Below are 15,478 nucleotides of genomic sequence, written 5' to 3'. Positions count from 1 at the left end.
CTCCCCCCTCCCTCCCCCCAGGCCCGTGACTCGGAACAACACGACAGCAGAGCAGCGCACACCTGCCTGTGGGAAGGGGACAGCAAAACCTGTTCTACGGCAGACACGGACACACCGACAAACATCAGCAATTCCCACACAACAGGGGTATGTACAGGGGAGGGGGCTGAGCTTCCCGCCAGTGCTGGGACCCAGCTATGCCAGCTCAGACTGGGGGCAAGGTGTGTGTGGGGGGAACACTCCAGAGTGAAATGGGGAACAACATCCCAGCTTCCTCCTGCAGGCCAGCTCACCTCACCCGGAGGGGAAGGGACAGGGCTCTGGGGGACAAAAGGCCAGTCACCAGCAGAGAGGCAACTCGCCGCCAGCAAGCCAACGCAGGGACTGCCAGCTCCCGATCCGAGGCTGCCCCTTCCCCTCTCTCGACGGCCCGCAGGCTTCAAAGTGCGCACGCTGTGTCAGTGACCAACAGGCATCCTGCTAGGGGAGCGTCCCTAACCACCAAACGCTGTTGTCCCCACCTGTCACGCTGCGGTCAGTCGCTCTCCTGCCCGCTAGCATCCCCCCTGTCAGCATGACATAGGCCGGGTGATGAAAAGGACAGCGAATGGCTTAGAGCCATCCGACTGTTTTATTCTCCTTGCTGTCAACAAACCTACAGACCTCTGGTTAGGACAGATGGATGAACCCCCCCCCAGTAAAAGTCTCTGAAAAGCTCTATTAACATAATTAGAAACCAGGGGCAGGGGGAAGAGGAGGTATTTCCCAACCTCCAAGGTCGAGAAGTGACACCAAAAGTGTCATACATTCCTCCATTCCTCTGCCCCGGTCTGACCATAAATCCCTGCCACTGCTCATCTCAGTTTTGGCAATGGTACAGCTTAACACCATTCCAAAAGTGAAATGGCTACTAGCCCCATCCCCCAGAAGTCTACTATAAAGGCAGAAGCAGCTATGTATGATTTCACCAAGCAGCAACCTAGGTACGAGAGTAGAACAGCTATCACTGGCCTTCCATCTGCTGTAGCTCTCCTGCTCCGCGTGAAGAAGCTCCCGGTCTATGTGACAATGAACAGAACAGAGACTAGGAAAGGAGCCTGAACAGCACCCGTGACTCCCAGGGCAGGTGTTGCCCCTGTAGTGATGTATTTCGGGTAACTGTTTGCTTTCACTGTTGACAGACAAGACCCAGGTCTCTACAAACCACCCTGAGGATCTCTCCCCACCCAGCCTCATGCTGCAAAGCCTCTGTACCCTCTTCCTTCCCCACATCTGACAGCCAACACTCACCAAGCACCAACGTCCTCTGGATGGGAAGATACTCCAACTGGGGAGAGCAGTCTGTGGGATGCCTCTGCTACACAAACGGGAGCAACAAGGCCAAAGCTATCAGAGTTTGGGGGGTTCCAGTGCTGTCTGTAACACGAGGGGCTGAGTGTAGGGCAAAACTCAGAAGTCGTGAGCAAGAGTTAGCCAAGATCATCCACAGAAAGGAGAAACTGAGGAGCTGATATTGTGTGTGCCCTGCAGGAAGCAAAAGCCTAGAAACAGATAACCTGTATTGTCCAAAAAGGCAAGGCCAAGTCAAACTGACTGGTTTAAAAGGAGCAGCCTTTCCATAGAGGAAGTGGGGATGCAGGACAAAGACAGGGCTGGAGTGGACAGGGAACTAGTTAAGATGCAAGGCAGTAAGGAAGGTGGAAAGCCCACCCCCAAGCTTTATTTTTGTCTTCCCTAACTTGGTGGCTTTTCCATTGCATTCACAAGATACATCTGAGCAGACAGGCTCAAGGTGGGGAAGAGGGGGAGAAGGAGAGGAAGAGAGAGAGTGTAAAGGGCACCACAGTGCCAAAGTGCAACAACATAAAAAAATAAAATAAAAGACAGGACACTCATTCTGCACTCAGGGCTCATACCATGCAGTAAGAGGGGCGGCCGGGGCTGCTCCCCACCAGTAAACAGGGAGTTCGCTCGCTTAGTAGATTGGTTTTTCAGCCCACAAAGTAGGGTTGCCTAGCCAATGAGCGGTGATGTTCTTCAGTGAGACTGGCCGGTTGGGGAATGTGCTGCTACAGAACGGGCCTGTTAGCAGGAGCACCCGCTCTCCGTTACTGGCTGCTCAGGAGGTTTCTCTAGTTTGATGTCAATCACTGCGGGAGACAAGTTAAGGAAATCACCCGGCTCAAGGAAAAACAAGGAGAGAACAGAGAAAGAGATCAGTTCCTGAAAGGTTGTTAGCTGTCCCTTCTTGTTAAGGGCAGGTGTTTTAGCGGAGCAGAACATATCCTGCCTGAACAGGATTAACTGCAAAACCAGTGGACTGGGTACGTCAAGACCACTTAGAGGACAGAGCCCAATCAGACAGGTCCGCACACAAGACAGCCCTGTGCAAAAAGAGGAAAGTATTACGGTATTTTTAAATTATGCAGATTATATCCTAAGCTTAAGTGGAGAAAGCAAAACTTGTGCTTGCCGTTACAAGTAGTTGGGTACATTTATATGTAGACCACAAGCAGGGTCCTCAATTTATGCCCAGAGGTAAGCACCACACTACACTGGCTATTTCAGCCATATCTGTGCAAAAGCCCAGTAAGGCTCATCCCCACAATGTGCCAAAAAGTCAGTAAGCCCAACCTAACAAAAGAGAATTGTCAAATTCTACGAGAACAGGAAAGTCACTGGTGAGAAAAGCAAGGATACTGTCTTCTTTGCTCTTCTCTGGTGTGCTGTCCATCCCAGGTAAGGCAGCAGCCACACGACGGAAAAGCTGAAAAGTAGCAATAGGTAAAGCTGAAGGCTCGTCAGAAAAAAAATGCATGTTAAAAAACATTGCTTTGCAGCAGATCTTAGAGTCCAAGTTGTACAAACTTGTTACGTGGGTACTTTAGCAAGCAAAGCAATGATCAACAAATGCCATGAGAATTTTACCTAAGAAATTTAGCGGGTTTTATTAAAGAAGTTATTCAATGCCTACAAAACAGACAGTTTTATTTTACCTGTTTCTACTTGAACAGAACATGGAATTCATTAGTAACAGTTCTTCCAGGGATGCATAGCATAATTCCCTCCTGCATTCAGTAAGCGTGTCATCTACTATTTCCAGCCTCAACTGCTTTTGCACACAGCAATGTTACAGTGCACAACTCAAGACTTCCGATACGCAACCTCGCAAGAGACCGAAGGTTTAAGAAGTCTATGGAATAACTGACGTCGTACAGCCCATCCTTTCAGTTCAGTCCTGCTGCAAAACAGCCATCTGTGAGCGGAACAGCTGCCTCAAGTGAGCTGCATTTAAGCTATTAAGGATGTGCTAGAGCTGGGAAGGACTATCATATCCCCATTAAAAAAAAACAGAAAATGGTTTTGCATAATCTTTCAAGTCAATGCTTAGAGCTCCTCCTGCTGACATCAATGCAGCAGCTAACACAATACAGACACTGCTAGGCAGTCTGGTGAAAAGTGCTGCATAAAGAACCGGAGGAACCACCAGCTAGCTAATGATGATTTTTTGCACGGTAGCTTGGCAGGGGCTTCTCATCCACCCCTCCCAGTTGTGTTACTTGGAAAATCAAGCCACTGAGGTACCAGCAAGGTGCTGCCATTAGCATCCTTTTAGTCACAGAAGTTCTCACTGCAAACACCCGCTAGACAAATAAAGCAACAGTAAGTTAGAACCAAAGATTAAAGTGGATTCAATCCAGAATAGCCAAAAGAAAAACAAAACCAAAAAGTCTCCTGATCCCATTGTGAGGTTTTCCTAACCAGCTGTGTGTGCAGCAAACTGGTAAGTACGTTTCCCAGCCGACACCAACAGTACTCACGCTCCCTGCAGACCCCTGGACCTTACGGCTGCCTTACTCCCCAAGTTCTGCCATGCTTCAGAATGATTTGTGAACTAGTGGAGAGTGGGGTCACAAGCTTATAGCAAGAGGCAATGAGCACAAACTGAAATACAAGAAATTCTGTTTAAATGTAAGAAAAGAGTTTAAAGGTTTTTTTTTACTGTACTGATAGTCAAACACTGTGACAGGGAACGTACAAAATTACATTTGACTGACTGCACAAAATAGTGGCATTCTAATCCCTCAGCACATTCTGTTTTCAGACTCCCCTTTCTTTCCAGGTAAGTTTGCTTAGCTTTAACCGGGAATCATTGACTTGACAGAAAAGGAGATTCCACTAGATAAAGCAGCAGCAGTGACCTTTGGGCAAGAAGCATTTCAGGGGCTGACAATAAATGATACAAGCAAATACCTGATGGAACATGAACCCTAAGCAGAAGCTTAATCCTCCCACATACAGAGCAGTAAAGTACAGATTTCCTGTCTTTAGAGCAGAACGTTGATGTACCTGTTTCACATTGTATCCAGTCTTTGCACTGGTCTCAATAAACATCACATTCAGCTCTTTGGCTCTCTGTTCACCTTCTTCTGTAGTGATTTGCCTGGACAAAGATGCAAACAGAAGCAGAAAGACAGAAAGGAAGAACAGTCAGGAAGAGTTAGAGATGTCTGTGACTGAGACGCTCTTCAGTGGGGGGCTGCTTCACCACCCCTTTACAAGAGTGCATGGTCCACCAGTGGAGACTTCAGGACCTCTCAGTCTTTAAGACCCCCAGGGTCCTCCAGCTACGAATGAAACAACCTCAGGTAAGTTACCCAGGGAACGCCTGGACTTAGGACTACTAATAACAGATGATCAGCACAGGGTGAAGTGTGTGCAGTACATTTGAGCCTCGTTCACAGCGTCCTTAAGGGAAGGGAGAATCCCCATACGCTGCACCTGATACAAAAAGCAGTTTCCCCAAAGTCAACAGAACGGAACTCTGTGGGGTTACAGAAAGATGTCAGAAAGGCTCCAGCAGCAAATACAGTGCAACAGCAAGTGCTAGGCTGCTGCTTGCGAGCAAGCACCTGCAAATGCATCTCTGATCAATACCCTGTACATACCTGTTTCACATTATATCCTGCTTTAGCACTCGTTTCAATATACATCATATTCAGTTCTTGGGCTTTTCTTTCACCCTCCTCTATAGAAACCTGTCTACAGCAATGAGAACAAATCACAGAAAAGAAAAACCAAAACAAAGAAAAATAGTCCAAGAATGATAAAAAGAAAACTGCAGGGAAAAAAAAAAAAACCAGCCACCAACTGAAGCAACATTAACAGAAAAGAAAAACTTAACAAGCTGCACCAAATAAGAACAGTGCTATTTTTAGTTCAGCTTTTTGGCCTCAGAACTTAACTCACATCATCGCTTGGGTTTTACCATAGGATGAATGGCTTCCAATATGCTGTATTCTATTTAGAAAAATGTGACCAAGTTCAGACTGATACTGTGGCTTTGTCCAGCCTTAAAAGGCCCCGTATTTCAGCCTAACACAAATCTAACTTCCTTTTAAAAGAAAGGCAAGGCAGCTTCTTTTACTGATACCTGGATATACACCATAATTCCAAATTCTAGCCTAGACCAGGACTATTGTCACTTACATTAAACTTCTAAAATAAGAGTTTCTAGTGCTACATGAACTTCCAACTGTAGCTATGTTTGAAACTATCTTCTGGTATTTTTAATTCTTATGGCAGTGCTGGGCCAGCTGTCCTGCACGCACACTCTACTTCACTTATGTACTATCAGGAAATAATCCAAGGCAGAAATTATCCCATTGTGTTTTCCGGTTCCACATGAAATTGGATTTTTGATAGAAATTCGAAAGCCTCAAATCTAAACGCCAGATTATTCAGTTAGGGAGCTGCAGTTATTTCTAGCTCCCAGGAGGGCATAAGAGATACTAAGTGGTCAACATCCAGAGCTGGCTCAAGTAGAACATCTCGGATTTTGCTCAGTTGCTTTTGTAAGCTGATTTCAGAGACCAGACTGATCTGAGGTCTTGCCACCTGGAATTCTTAATCCAAATCAGCTATACACATTCTTCTATTTCCGAAACTCTGAGCACCAAGTTTTACCAATACTTCCAAAGTGCAAGGCACAGGACACTTAGAATGGCCCCCCCACTGGAAGTTGGAAAAGCCAAATAGGTGTCAAGACTAAGGTGGTCTGCGTGGTGGACACAGAACACATTTCTGTAAGAACCATCAGTACAAAGCCCACACAGCGCCCAGCTGGAGCCTAACTTTATCCTTTTCCCCACTGACTCAAACCACTTGCCGGTATTAGAACTGTCTATGCTTTGCCTGCTAGGCTTGGCAAACTAAGAACTAAGAGCATGACTCGCACAGGGACAAAGGGCGAAAAGCATCTCCTGACACCATACAGTGCAGCCAGGGATGCTGGCTATTGTCTCATACGAACATCAAAACCACAAGGGGAAAAACCACATCACAATACACTCTGAAGCATTACGTACACTGCAGGAGTGAGTAAAGCAAGGCTTACAATTTAAAGTGTGATAGCATCCAACAACAAAACAGATCCCTGTTAGGCCCATCATCCCAAGAAAGAGATTAAACAAACAGGCAGTTCAGATCATCAGTGCAACGTTTTCCTGAGAAAACATTTATGTTCCACCTGTAAGGCTTTTCAAGCTGTTGTCTTTTGATCAGAAGTGTCTCGTGAACAGCCAAAGGATAAGGTTTTGATTTCATAAGACCTCATTTCATTGTGAGATCCAGGTGTTTCCCAGTCCTGCCTTTCTGAGATGCTTTCTATTGCATCAGATAAAAATTCCCCCATCACTTCAATGCTTCATGCGTCCTATGACACACGAAGCACACATTTTAGAGTACCTGGTATATGTGAAGATGGTTCAGTTTAAAGTATTGGGACTGTAAGGAATTGCATGGCTCGCTCCATCTTCCCTTTGCCAACTACTACTGACACTAACCATTAGAATAAAAATCTTTCCTTATCTACACTGTTTCTGATGTCTTCACAAAGAATGAAAATCTCTGCAAACATTAAACAAAGTTTTTGCTAAATCAACAATCAAGAGAAGAATTTGAAATAGAAATGCAAAAGCGCAAGCCTGTGGTCTTCTATGAAGCTATTACATTGGTTATGCTGGTTGAAGTGGCATTGTAAGATTAAGAGTTTTAAAAGCAAAAATGCCTTATGACATGTCCCAAAATGTTAAGTCCACGTGATTTTAAGAGTCAATTAACTTTTTATGTCTCTTGGGGAAGTCTGCTTTTGCTAATCTAGTTTCCTAGATTTCAAACATCCACAACATCGCAGTTTGTGTTATGTATGACATTAAATTTATGCTCAGAGGGAAACCTTTTAGATTCATACTGTAAAATCTCATGCTGCATCTTGTAACAAGAAGAAACTTTACTATGAACTTACAGTTGCACATGCAGAAAGAATCATGTAAATAGGATTACTGAAAAAAGGCAGATTTCCTTGCTTTTGCAAGACATCTTTTTGGCTTTATCTCAGCATGAAAAGAAAAATCAGACAAAATACACTAATGAGAAATATGGTATAGAGATACTTAATTTGAGTAAAAGGAATTTTTTTTAGGTGGGTTTGTTTTAACCAAAACTATTTGTAGAATAGCAAAATGGAATAACTTTGCGTATGCTGAAACCAGAAATCTGAATTTCATTACAAGCTATTTATGTTTCATTTAAAATCAACAATTGTTTTGAAGACAGACTAGTTGGCCAGTTCCTTGCTTTTACCGGTCAGGGCAGTAAGGCCGCCAGCTCCCCTCCATTACCTCTTGTCTGCCAGGTCAGTTTTGTTCCCCACCAACATGATGATGACATCGCTTCCTCTCTCTGTCCGAACATCATCAATCCACTTGGAGGTTTGCTGGAAAGAATTCAAGTCTGTAGGGAAGAAGCAAATGGGAGCACTAAGGATAAAACTTCTTTTCAGAGAGGGAGAATGCTATGCCTGTACTCAGGTGCTTCTCCAAATCTCCCCACACCACATATAAACGACCCATATATTGTTTTCTGCTCAGACAGAAAAACAGGGCGGGAAAAACCCATTTCTAATGTTCATCATCTTTTTGCAGAACTTCTGGTTGTAACATATTAGTTCTGCTTACATGTAGTATTTCAAATAATGAGACACCAAAGCATCACTCACTTGTAATGTCATAGACTACCACAGCAATAGTGGAGTCGCGGATGTAGCTGGGAATGAGACTGCGGAACCGCTCCTGGCCTGCTGTGTCCCAAAGCTGCAGCCGAACCTGCTGGTACCAGGCCAGGGAGAGCAGAGAGAAAGAGAGAGAGAGAGCAAGAGAGAAAAGAAAGGAGGAAACTGTCCTTTAGAGAAAAGGCCATTTCTAGAATTAACTGTATGCAGCTCAGTCTGAGAAGCTGAGGTTGACCTCATAATCTTGCCCCAAATATCCAAACACCACAGAAGTTGGCTTTTCTGACTCTTTTTATAGATAACGTGCTTTAATTACCTCTTTTGCTTGCCTAGAGATTCTGCTGTTTCCCCGGTCACCACATCCCAAAGAGCTCTAGGTTATAGCTACTATCTCCAGTCATTGCTGATAGCAGTAGCTAACAAGTCATACAGAGCTGGTCTTCCCGGTCTACCCAGGATTACATATGGGGTCTTCACAGGACTCCTAGCCTAGAGCATCTCACATCAAAGCTTTTTGGGCAATTCCCACATGACAAACAGGCAATTCCAAGCCCAGACACCACGTAGTAAAACAGCATCCATTCTCCAGCATCAAGCATCCAGGCGATGGCAATGGGGATTTTCATGCAAGATTAAGGCAATCAATAACTTAAGTTTCAGCAGAAACAAAAGCAAATGTTACACACTGTAGGCGTCACGTGACACAAAGGGCATCAGGTTCTCCCTTTCAGATAAGCACAAGAGTCAGAAACAAGCACAAATGCTACGAGAGGTACAGCTCGATCTCCAGAACTATGCCCAAACACAAACTGACCTATTATATACGATAGCTCTAAGGTCTGGGACCTGCCTGTTTGAAACAGCAATGGTCAACTACCACAGTGAATGCTAAACAAAAGCTTTTCACAACTGGGAGCGATACCATTTCCTTCCAAGTCATTACCCCACACAGCTAGCTGTACAAACAGCACTACACTGCCAGAAAACAAGATCGCTATTGGCATTCTCAACAGGCACGAGTTTCATAGGAGGGCAGATACTGGTTCCCAGCTTAATTACATGAATTGGTTAGATGTGCTCACAAAGCCGCTTGTTCAGCAATGAGGGAGAGCAGCTGTTTGTGCGCAGAACAGCGGTTAATAAGGCAGCTTGCAGGAGAGTGGCTACAAGGGAGAAAGCAGTTTCAGAAGGATCAAGAATTGGCTTGTTTAGAAGAGAAATAGAAGCTGGACAGAGCACGTGTCTGCAAAGTGTCTTGCTACAAGCAAATTCAAAACAACATCGTACCTACATCAGGGTATGCACATCAGATGCCCTGGGGCTTAAGAAAGATTAGGGCTTATAGTTAAAGCAATTAGCTCATGCTCCATTTTGAAGGCAGCCTTGATTACAGTAGCAAAAGTCAGGGCTCTTCACTACCCCAGGGAACTCAGGGTGACAAACTCCAAGCGCATGGACAATATTGCACCAGTGCTGGAAGATCAGATTGATAATGGCAGCTTCTGGCTCTTGCTTCTGGACTTCACAACGAGCTTCCACATAGTCCACAAGACATTGCTGCTACACCAGACTATTCACCCAGAAAGTTTACCAAGGTGGTGATTTAAACACTCCAACCTTCAGACTCACCGTCAAAAAGGCAACTAGAGGAAGGACCACAGAACTGGGGAAGAACTGGCCCGGGTAATCTTGTTGTAGTGAAGGGTAACACTATTTGAGGGAAGGCCTTCAGCTAGTGTGCAGGTACCATGCAGGCACCCCTGAAGTGACCTGAGAAAGTTAGCTGCAGTATTTTCTGTGGCTTCTCGTTTCTAGAAGTCGAAGTTTGTGTGCACCCATTTTGGAGGGGAAGAGAAAATATAAATAACCCACTCAAACATGACAGCGTGCTAATAACCCTACCAGTCTGGAAAAATGAAAGGTCCTCAACCAAGAATTAACCCAGCCCCCCTTAGAAACAAGGTAACTTGTTCAGAAAGGGGCCCAAGTTGCAGTATGGACTTTCACCATGGATCTCTCCACAGGCCACTTGCATTTCAAGATGCCCTGCAGATTAACAATAACTAAACAATTTCTCTTTCTCTTCTCAGCTCACCACATGCTAGCTAACGGTTTCTCTCTACTAGTTAAAAGTATCTTGGCTGGCACTTAAGTATGTCCTATGGGACATAGGATGTCCCTATTTTACACTACCATGACCAGCATTAACTTGCAGGAGACTATCTGAGGTTCCCAGTTACCGCTAAAGACAATGCAAACATAGAGCTCTTAAGAGTGGTAAAGGAAACTGTGTTTTCCTAATCCCGCTAGTGCTCACCATCATCATGCCCTCAGAAGTACATAAGCATGTTCCTTCAATAACACAAGAAAACTAAAAGCCTCTCAAGTCACTAAGAACAGAACAGAGAGCAGTAACAAGAAAAAAAAAGAAATTATCTGAAAAGATCAGACCATTACCAAGGCATGATGAGATCAGCTATCACTTAATTATTTTTGACACATCTGGAAGCTGTTAAGAACAGCCCAGCCTGCGGTAAGATTTTTCCACCTGCTTGGATAAACAGCATCCTGTACCCGTCACAACAGTGGGGAGAAAAGATGCCAACCGATGCAGCCTGCCACGCTGTCTCACCTAGACGTGTTCCCAGCATACAGTCATCACGTGCACGTCTCAGCACTCCTCAAACCCCAAAAAGATCACTTCAGTTTTACATTAGTTTGCACCAAACCAGAAATCCTCCCACAGTCAACTACTTAAGCTAAGAACTGGGAGAAAGACCACGTCATTATTTGCCCTCAATATGTAAGATAAACCACAACAGAAGTTTACTATTTGTTAAGCACTTCTGTCAACCAAAGCAAAACAAACCCCTGGTCTGTAAAGCCTCACTATAATCTAGAGTTTGTGACAGAATAAAGGTGGGCCAGAGGTTTTTCATCTGCGCTACGTTCTTTACTTAGACTTTGTCCACATGGTGTTGGCTCACTGGTATATATCCTGTCTAGATATTTATGCTGATACTGTAGTTTAACTGAAAAAGCCAGATCAAGGAGAATCAATAACAAGGAGTTATAATGAAATAATTGTATTCATACCTTCATATCTTATACGAAAACATTAATGCCAAGAGTTACAGAGAATTTCCCTCTAAACTTGTTTATTCTTTAGGAATTATGGTAGTTACATCTCTTCTCTTTCAAAAGCTCTCTGGTTACCCATATGAATCACCAGCTCTCTTCTTCAATGAAATGGAAGTCTTGAATCCTCAGAAGTCACTACATAGATTTTATTTAAATGAGCATTGCACTGTTTTACATACTCTGACAGTATTCTTTTGCTTTGGCATCTGAAGTCGTTACTTGTATTACCTCTCTAGTTATCCAGAAAGGAAGAAAAATTCATTCTGAGGTTTAAAAAAAAAAAAACAAAACAACAAAACCCACCCCAAAAACAAAGAGTAGAAAGCTTTCCAGAGGCTACCAATCACCTTTCGTTCCAATCAGCACAGACACATGAGAAGTCACAATCCCTATTCACCTACCTGCCAATCCTCTGTGTATCACTTCCACAGTTTGAGCTTTGAGCAGAACAGAGTTTTCCAGTTCCCCAGTTTCTGTATTATGGGATGGAGTTACCATTGGTTGTGGGGGAAGATGCTCTGCTACTTCCCCTCAGCTCATGAAATGCCTACAGTCCTGGGGCTGACGGCCTATCTTAGCTCCTTTCAGTAACACCACCACTTCCAATGCACAAAAGGTACACGTTAAAAGCAAGGTCCCTGCAGACACTCCGGCTCAATACCTACTTGTAACGTCAAAGACAATGACAGCCACAGCAGAGTCACGGATGTAGCTGGGAATGAGGCTGCGGAACCTCTCCTGGCCGGCTGTATCCCACAGCTGCAGCCTGATCTGGGAAATGGAAAAGCGTAGGGGAAGAAGGAAGGGGAAGAGCAGGAAAATGGAAAACAAAACCAAAACTCAAGTGAAATAAAAACAAAAAGAAAAAAATTGCAAGGCAAAAATAATGCAACAAAAGGAAAGTTAAAATGGAACAGAAACGTGAAAAGAGCCAACAATGCTTCTAACCGCATTCTCACAGTAACCTCAGCCTGGCATGTCTAAGAAACCTCCCTCCCTCCACAGACCCATTAATAACTCGCACACACGAACATGTTCTTCCATTTAATCATAAAACCATGATATCCCTAAAATACCTTCTCACACCATCTGCTCACGAGGGAAATAAGCATACATACCTCAGTGCATCCTGCCATGTAGGGGCTCTGGCTATAACGGCCAGACAAGCAGACTGCAGCCTACAGCTAGCTAGATGTGGTCACTCCTAACTGCAAGGACATCATCACCCCGCTACTGATGAATCCACTGGAAAGCCTGGTGTCAAGTACTGAAACACAGTAGTGGGGTACAAGCCAGGATAGCAGTGTAAAGCCAGGACAGCAAACACCCTCTAGACTGGCTTATCTTGGACTTAAATCCAACAAGTCTGGGAAGACAGAGAGACACAGTAAATGAAATACTACTCGGTCTTTCAAGAATGAGATTGTAGCTGTAACATGGAACTGGCAGCCCGACAGTTGGGAGTGAGGATGGGGCTTCTTGTGGTCCCAGTTCACTCAGTGCCACAGCTCCCAGTGCACTGGCAACATGCTGGAAACGGCACACTAACAGTTGCCCTCTGTGGGAGGCTACAGGAGACGGTTTTGAAGAACCCAGCTCCACATATGTGTGTCCCTTCTGCTGGCTAGCACATGCTACCCAGGCCATATTTAGAGCCGAGTGATCTGGCACAGGTATAATTTCAGGATGTATTATTTGGTGTAAGGACATATCAAATATGCCAAAGCATACACCACAGTTAGAGGCTTAGCATTCTTCATTTAAAGCACAGCAGTCAAAGCCTATTGCAAAACACAGCATTAGCCATATCTGAGAATTATTTCAGCCTCTGAATTTTCCTAGCTTGCGTGCCTGTATTTCTCCTTCCTCTTTTCTACATTCAACACCTCTCTGTTATTTAAACAGGCTTTATGGGCTCTGTGGACCACTTACATAATCAGGAAAGCTAACAGTATATCCAACATTGGAAAGAAAATAGTATTTTCTGGATAGCGGGCCAGCGGGTGAATGACATCCTGACCTATACAACCATAAGAAATCAAGACTACACCGCTGAAAACAGCACACAGGCATTCCAACTTGCCTTCACAGCTGTCAAGCAGAAATCCCAAGATCTTTTTCTTCTTCTGTCACTGCCAGTACCATTGAAGAAAGTTATCCAAGTAGGTTCTCCCGAACAAAGATTAAGCAAGGTCTTTTCTAATACTGACTCACTGGTAAGATGGCAGAGAAGCACTCAGGAAACTCACCACACACACCGGGCTGAGACTTCTTCAGAAGCAACAGACCCAAAGCCACACAAAGGGCTTCCATCGCACCACTGCCCCCTTCCTCCCCCCAACAGTTTCATACTTCTCAGCCACTAGTAAAACTAGCAAAAAGGCAAGTACTAGCAAAACGTGAACTAATGAAAAGACAAATACTGAAAGACAGGAGAGGGATGCGAGGGATGTCTTTACGCAAAAAGGAATCTCTCATGCAAGCTAAATCCAAAATTGCCTTATTAACAGTACGTCAGAACTGTGTTACAAAAGGAGCCTTTCTACAAGGAGGAACTATGCCACCACTGGTAATCATGAATGACTTCAAGACTTGGAACTGCCTGGGGTCTGCTCAGACCCATTTACACTGACAATCCCAGAGGCAGAGCTGCAAATTCTGGGAACAAACTACGCCTAAGGTACATATAGCAGACAGCCCATTCCCCGGGATACGGACATGAGCTTACCCCAATTTTGCATGAAAGATTTTGACTTCCTTCTAGAGGTATCAGACATTAACAAGTATCACAAACAGGAGAGTGGGTCAGTGATTTGATTCAACAAAGGCTGTCCCTCTGAAGGCTGCTGTGGGATTTCAGCAGCCATTGGAGGAACAGCCAGGCGGAACAGCACGCACAGCAACTGCTGCTCCCATGACTGCAGTTGCCATGCTATCACACAGATGCCTCACTTACCGTGCGATCTTCAAGATACATTGTTTTTGACAGGAAATCAATTCCAATGGTCGCCTGAAAAGAAGAAAAGCATTAGTAACTGCAACTTGCCTTCCAGCATCTGCAAATCAGATCTTTCTATACAAACTCTCAAAAATGTTCACAAACTTATAATTAAGCCGTTGAAGTCATTTGCCTTCAATACAGTTGATAAAAACAAAGCAATCCGGATAGCTGCACCAACTTCATTTCACATAATTCTTCCAACACTTCTCAACTGCACAAGAACCTCTGAGTCTGGATTTTAGCCTCAGACATTCATGCATCTTCACACAGATCGTATCTGAACTGGCATCTCTTTCCGGTCTTACCGCAATTCAGTCTGGTAAGAATTATCTTATTAGAAATAACCAAAAGGTAGAGCAAATTACACATAAATTGCAGGCAACTGTGCTGAAAGCTAAAAAGCAACGTTTATTCAGGACTTTCCAATTGAGAATGTGCTTCCTTTCCAGTGACATTCAGAAGCTTCACTTCCCAGCCAGTTCCTTCTGTAGGTCTCCTTCCATTCACGTTTCCATTGCTGTACAGCAATGCCGGTGCAAAGACATTTAAAGTAATTTACTAAGTTAGATGTGCTCCCAGGCACTTAAATCAAGCAGATGTCCAACCCCGTCATAACCCGGGAAACAGGAGACAGGTTACTGATGTAACAGATCTGAGTATTTTAGACAGATTTTCTCCAGTCTTAACAAACGCAGGCAGCATAACGTGTTCTGGAAGGTCTCCATCAGAACGTGAACCATTTAACATTAGAAGAGACCACAACAGTCAATTTCTGTAGGTAGTACCTATTTCTGGGAGTCCTATTTTCTGCAGCCAGGACACAGCGTATAACAACTACAATAAGCAGATAAATCCACGAGAACACCTCACAAAGGTCAGGAAAAGAAACACAGAAAGCACAAGAGGATCCAGTTCCAGTGCATGACTTGTCCTCAAGAAAACAATCTTTTCTTTCTTTTTCCAGCTTAAAATTACTCCAATCTAAACCAGTAACTCTTTCTGGCCTGAATTAAAAGAGAACACCATAGTCTCATCTTCCTCAAAAATATTTGTTATTCCCTTGAAATACGGCTAAGTGCTTTTGATACAACTAACGCTTCTTGAAATCTTCAGGCCTCTTACACATCTTCAGCTTTTCATCTGCAGCCTCTTCATCCCTACCCTACTCTTCCCCTGCCGAGATTTCCCCAGCTTTTTCTATCTATAGCCTTTTAGTTAAAAAAAAAAAAAAAAAAAAAAAAAAAAAAAAAAAAAAAAAACAGGGG

At 44.1% G+C, this 15,478-nt stretch overlaps 1 protein-coding gene across 2 annotated transcripts in view; it reads right to left on the bottom strand.

Moving 5' to 3' along the window:
* Positions 1 to 452: 452 nt before the first annotated feature.
* RAB41 (RAB41, member RAS oncogene family) overlaps positions 453 to 15,478 on the bottom strand; it is a 15,799-nt gene continuing 773 nt past the window's right edge. Inside the window, exons 2-8 of one of the 2 annotated variants that reach the window (XM_019474341.1) lie at positions 14,169 to 14,222; positions 11,878 to 11,983; positions 8,060 to 8,165; positions 7,683 to 7,794; positions 4,351 to 4,444; positions 2,701 to 2,767; positions 453 to 2,150 (exon numbers count right to left, since the gene is read on the bottom strand). In XM_019474341.1, coding sequence (XP_019329886.1) covers positions 2,086 to 2,150; positions 2,701 to 2,767; positions 4,351 to 4,444; positions 7,683 to 7,794; positions 8,060 to 8,165; positions 11,878 to 11,983; positions 14,169 to 14,222 — 604 coding nt within the window. In that variant the 3' untranslated portion in view covers positions 453 to 2,085. The remainder of the gene's footprint in view (positions 2,151 to 2,700; positions 2,768 to 4,350; positions 4,445 to 7,682; positions 7,795 to 8,059; positions 8,166 to 11,877; positions 11,984 to 14,168; positions 14,223 to 15,478) is intronic. The other variant, XM_019474342.1, reaches the window with a different exon arrangement.

This window comes from Aptenodytes forsteri, unplaced genomic scaffold (assembly GCF_000699145.1).
Source record: "Aptenodytes forsteri isolate BGI_AS27 unplaced genomic scaffold, ASM69914v1 Scaffold72, whole genome shotgun sequence".
Lineage (NCBI taxonomy): Eukaryota > Metazoa > Chordata > Aves > Sphenisciformes > Spheniscidae > Aptenodytes > Aptenodytes forsteri.
The sequence above is the reverse complement of the archived record's forward strand: the minus strand, read 5'-3'. Positions and strand labels throughout refer to the sequence as shown.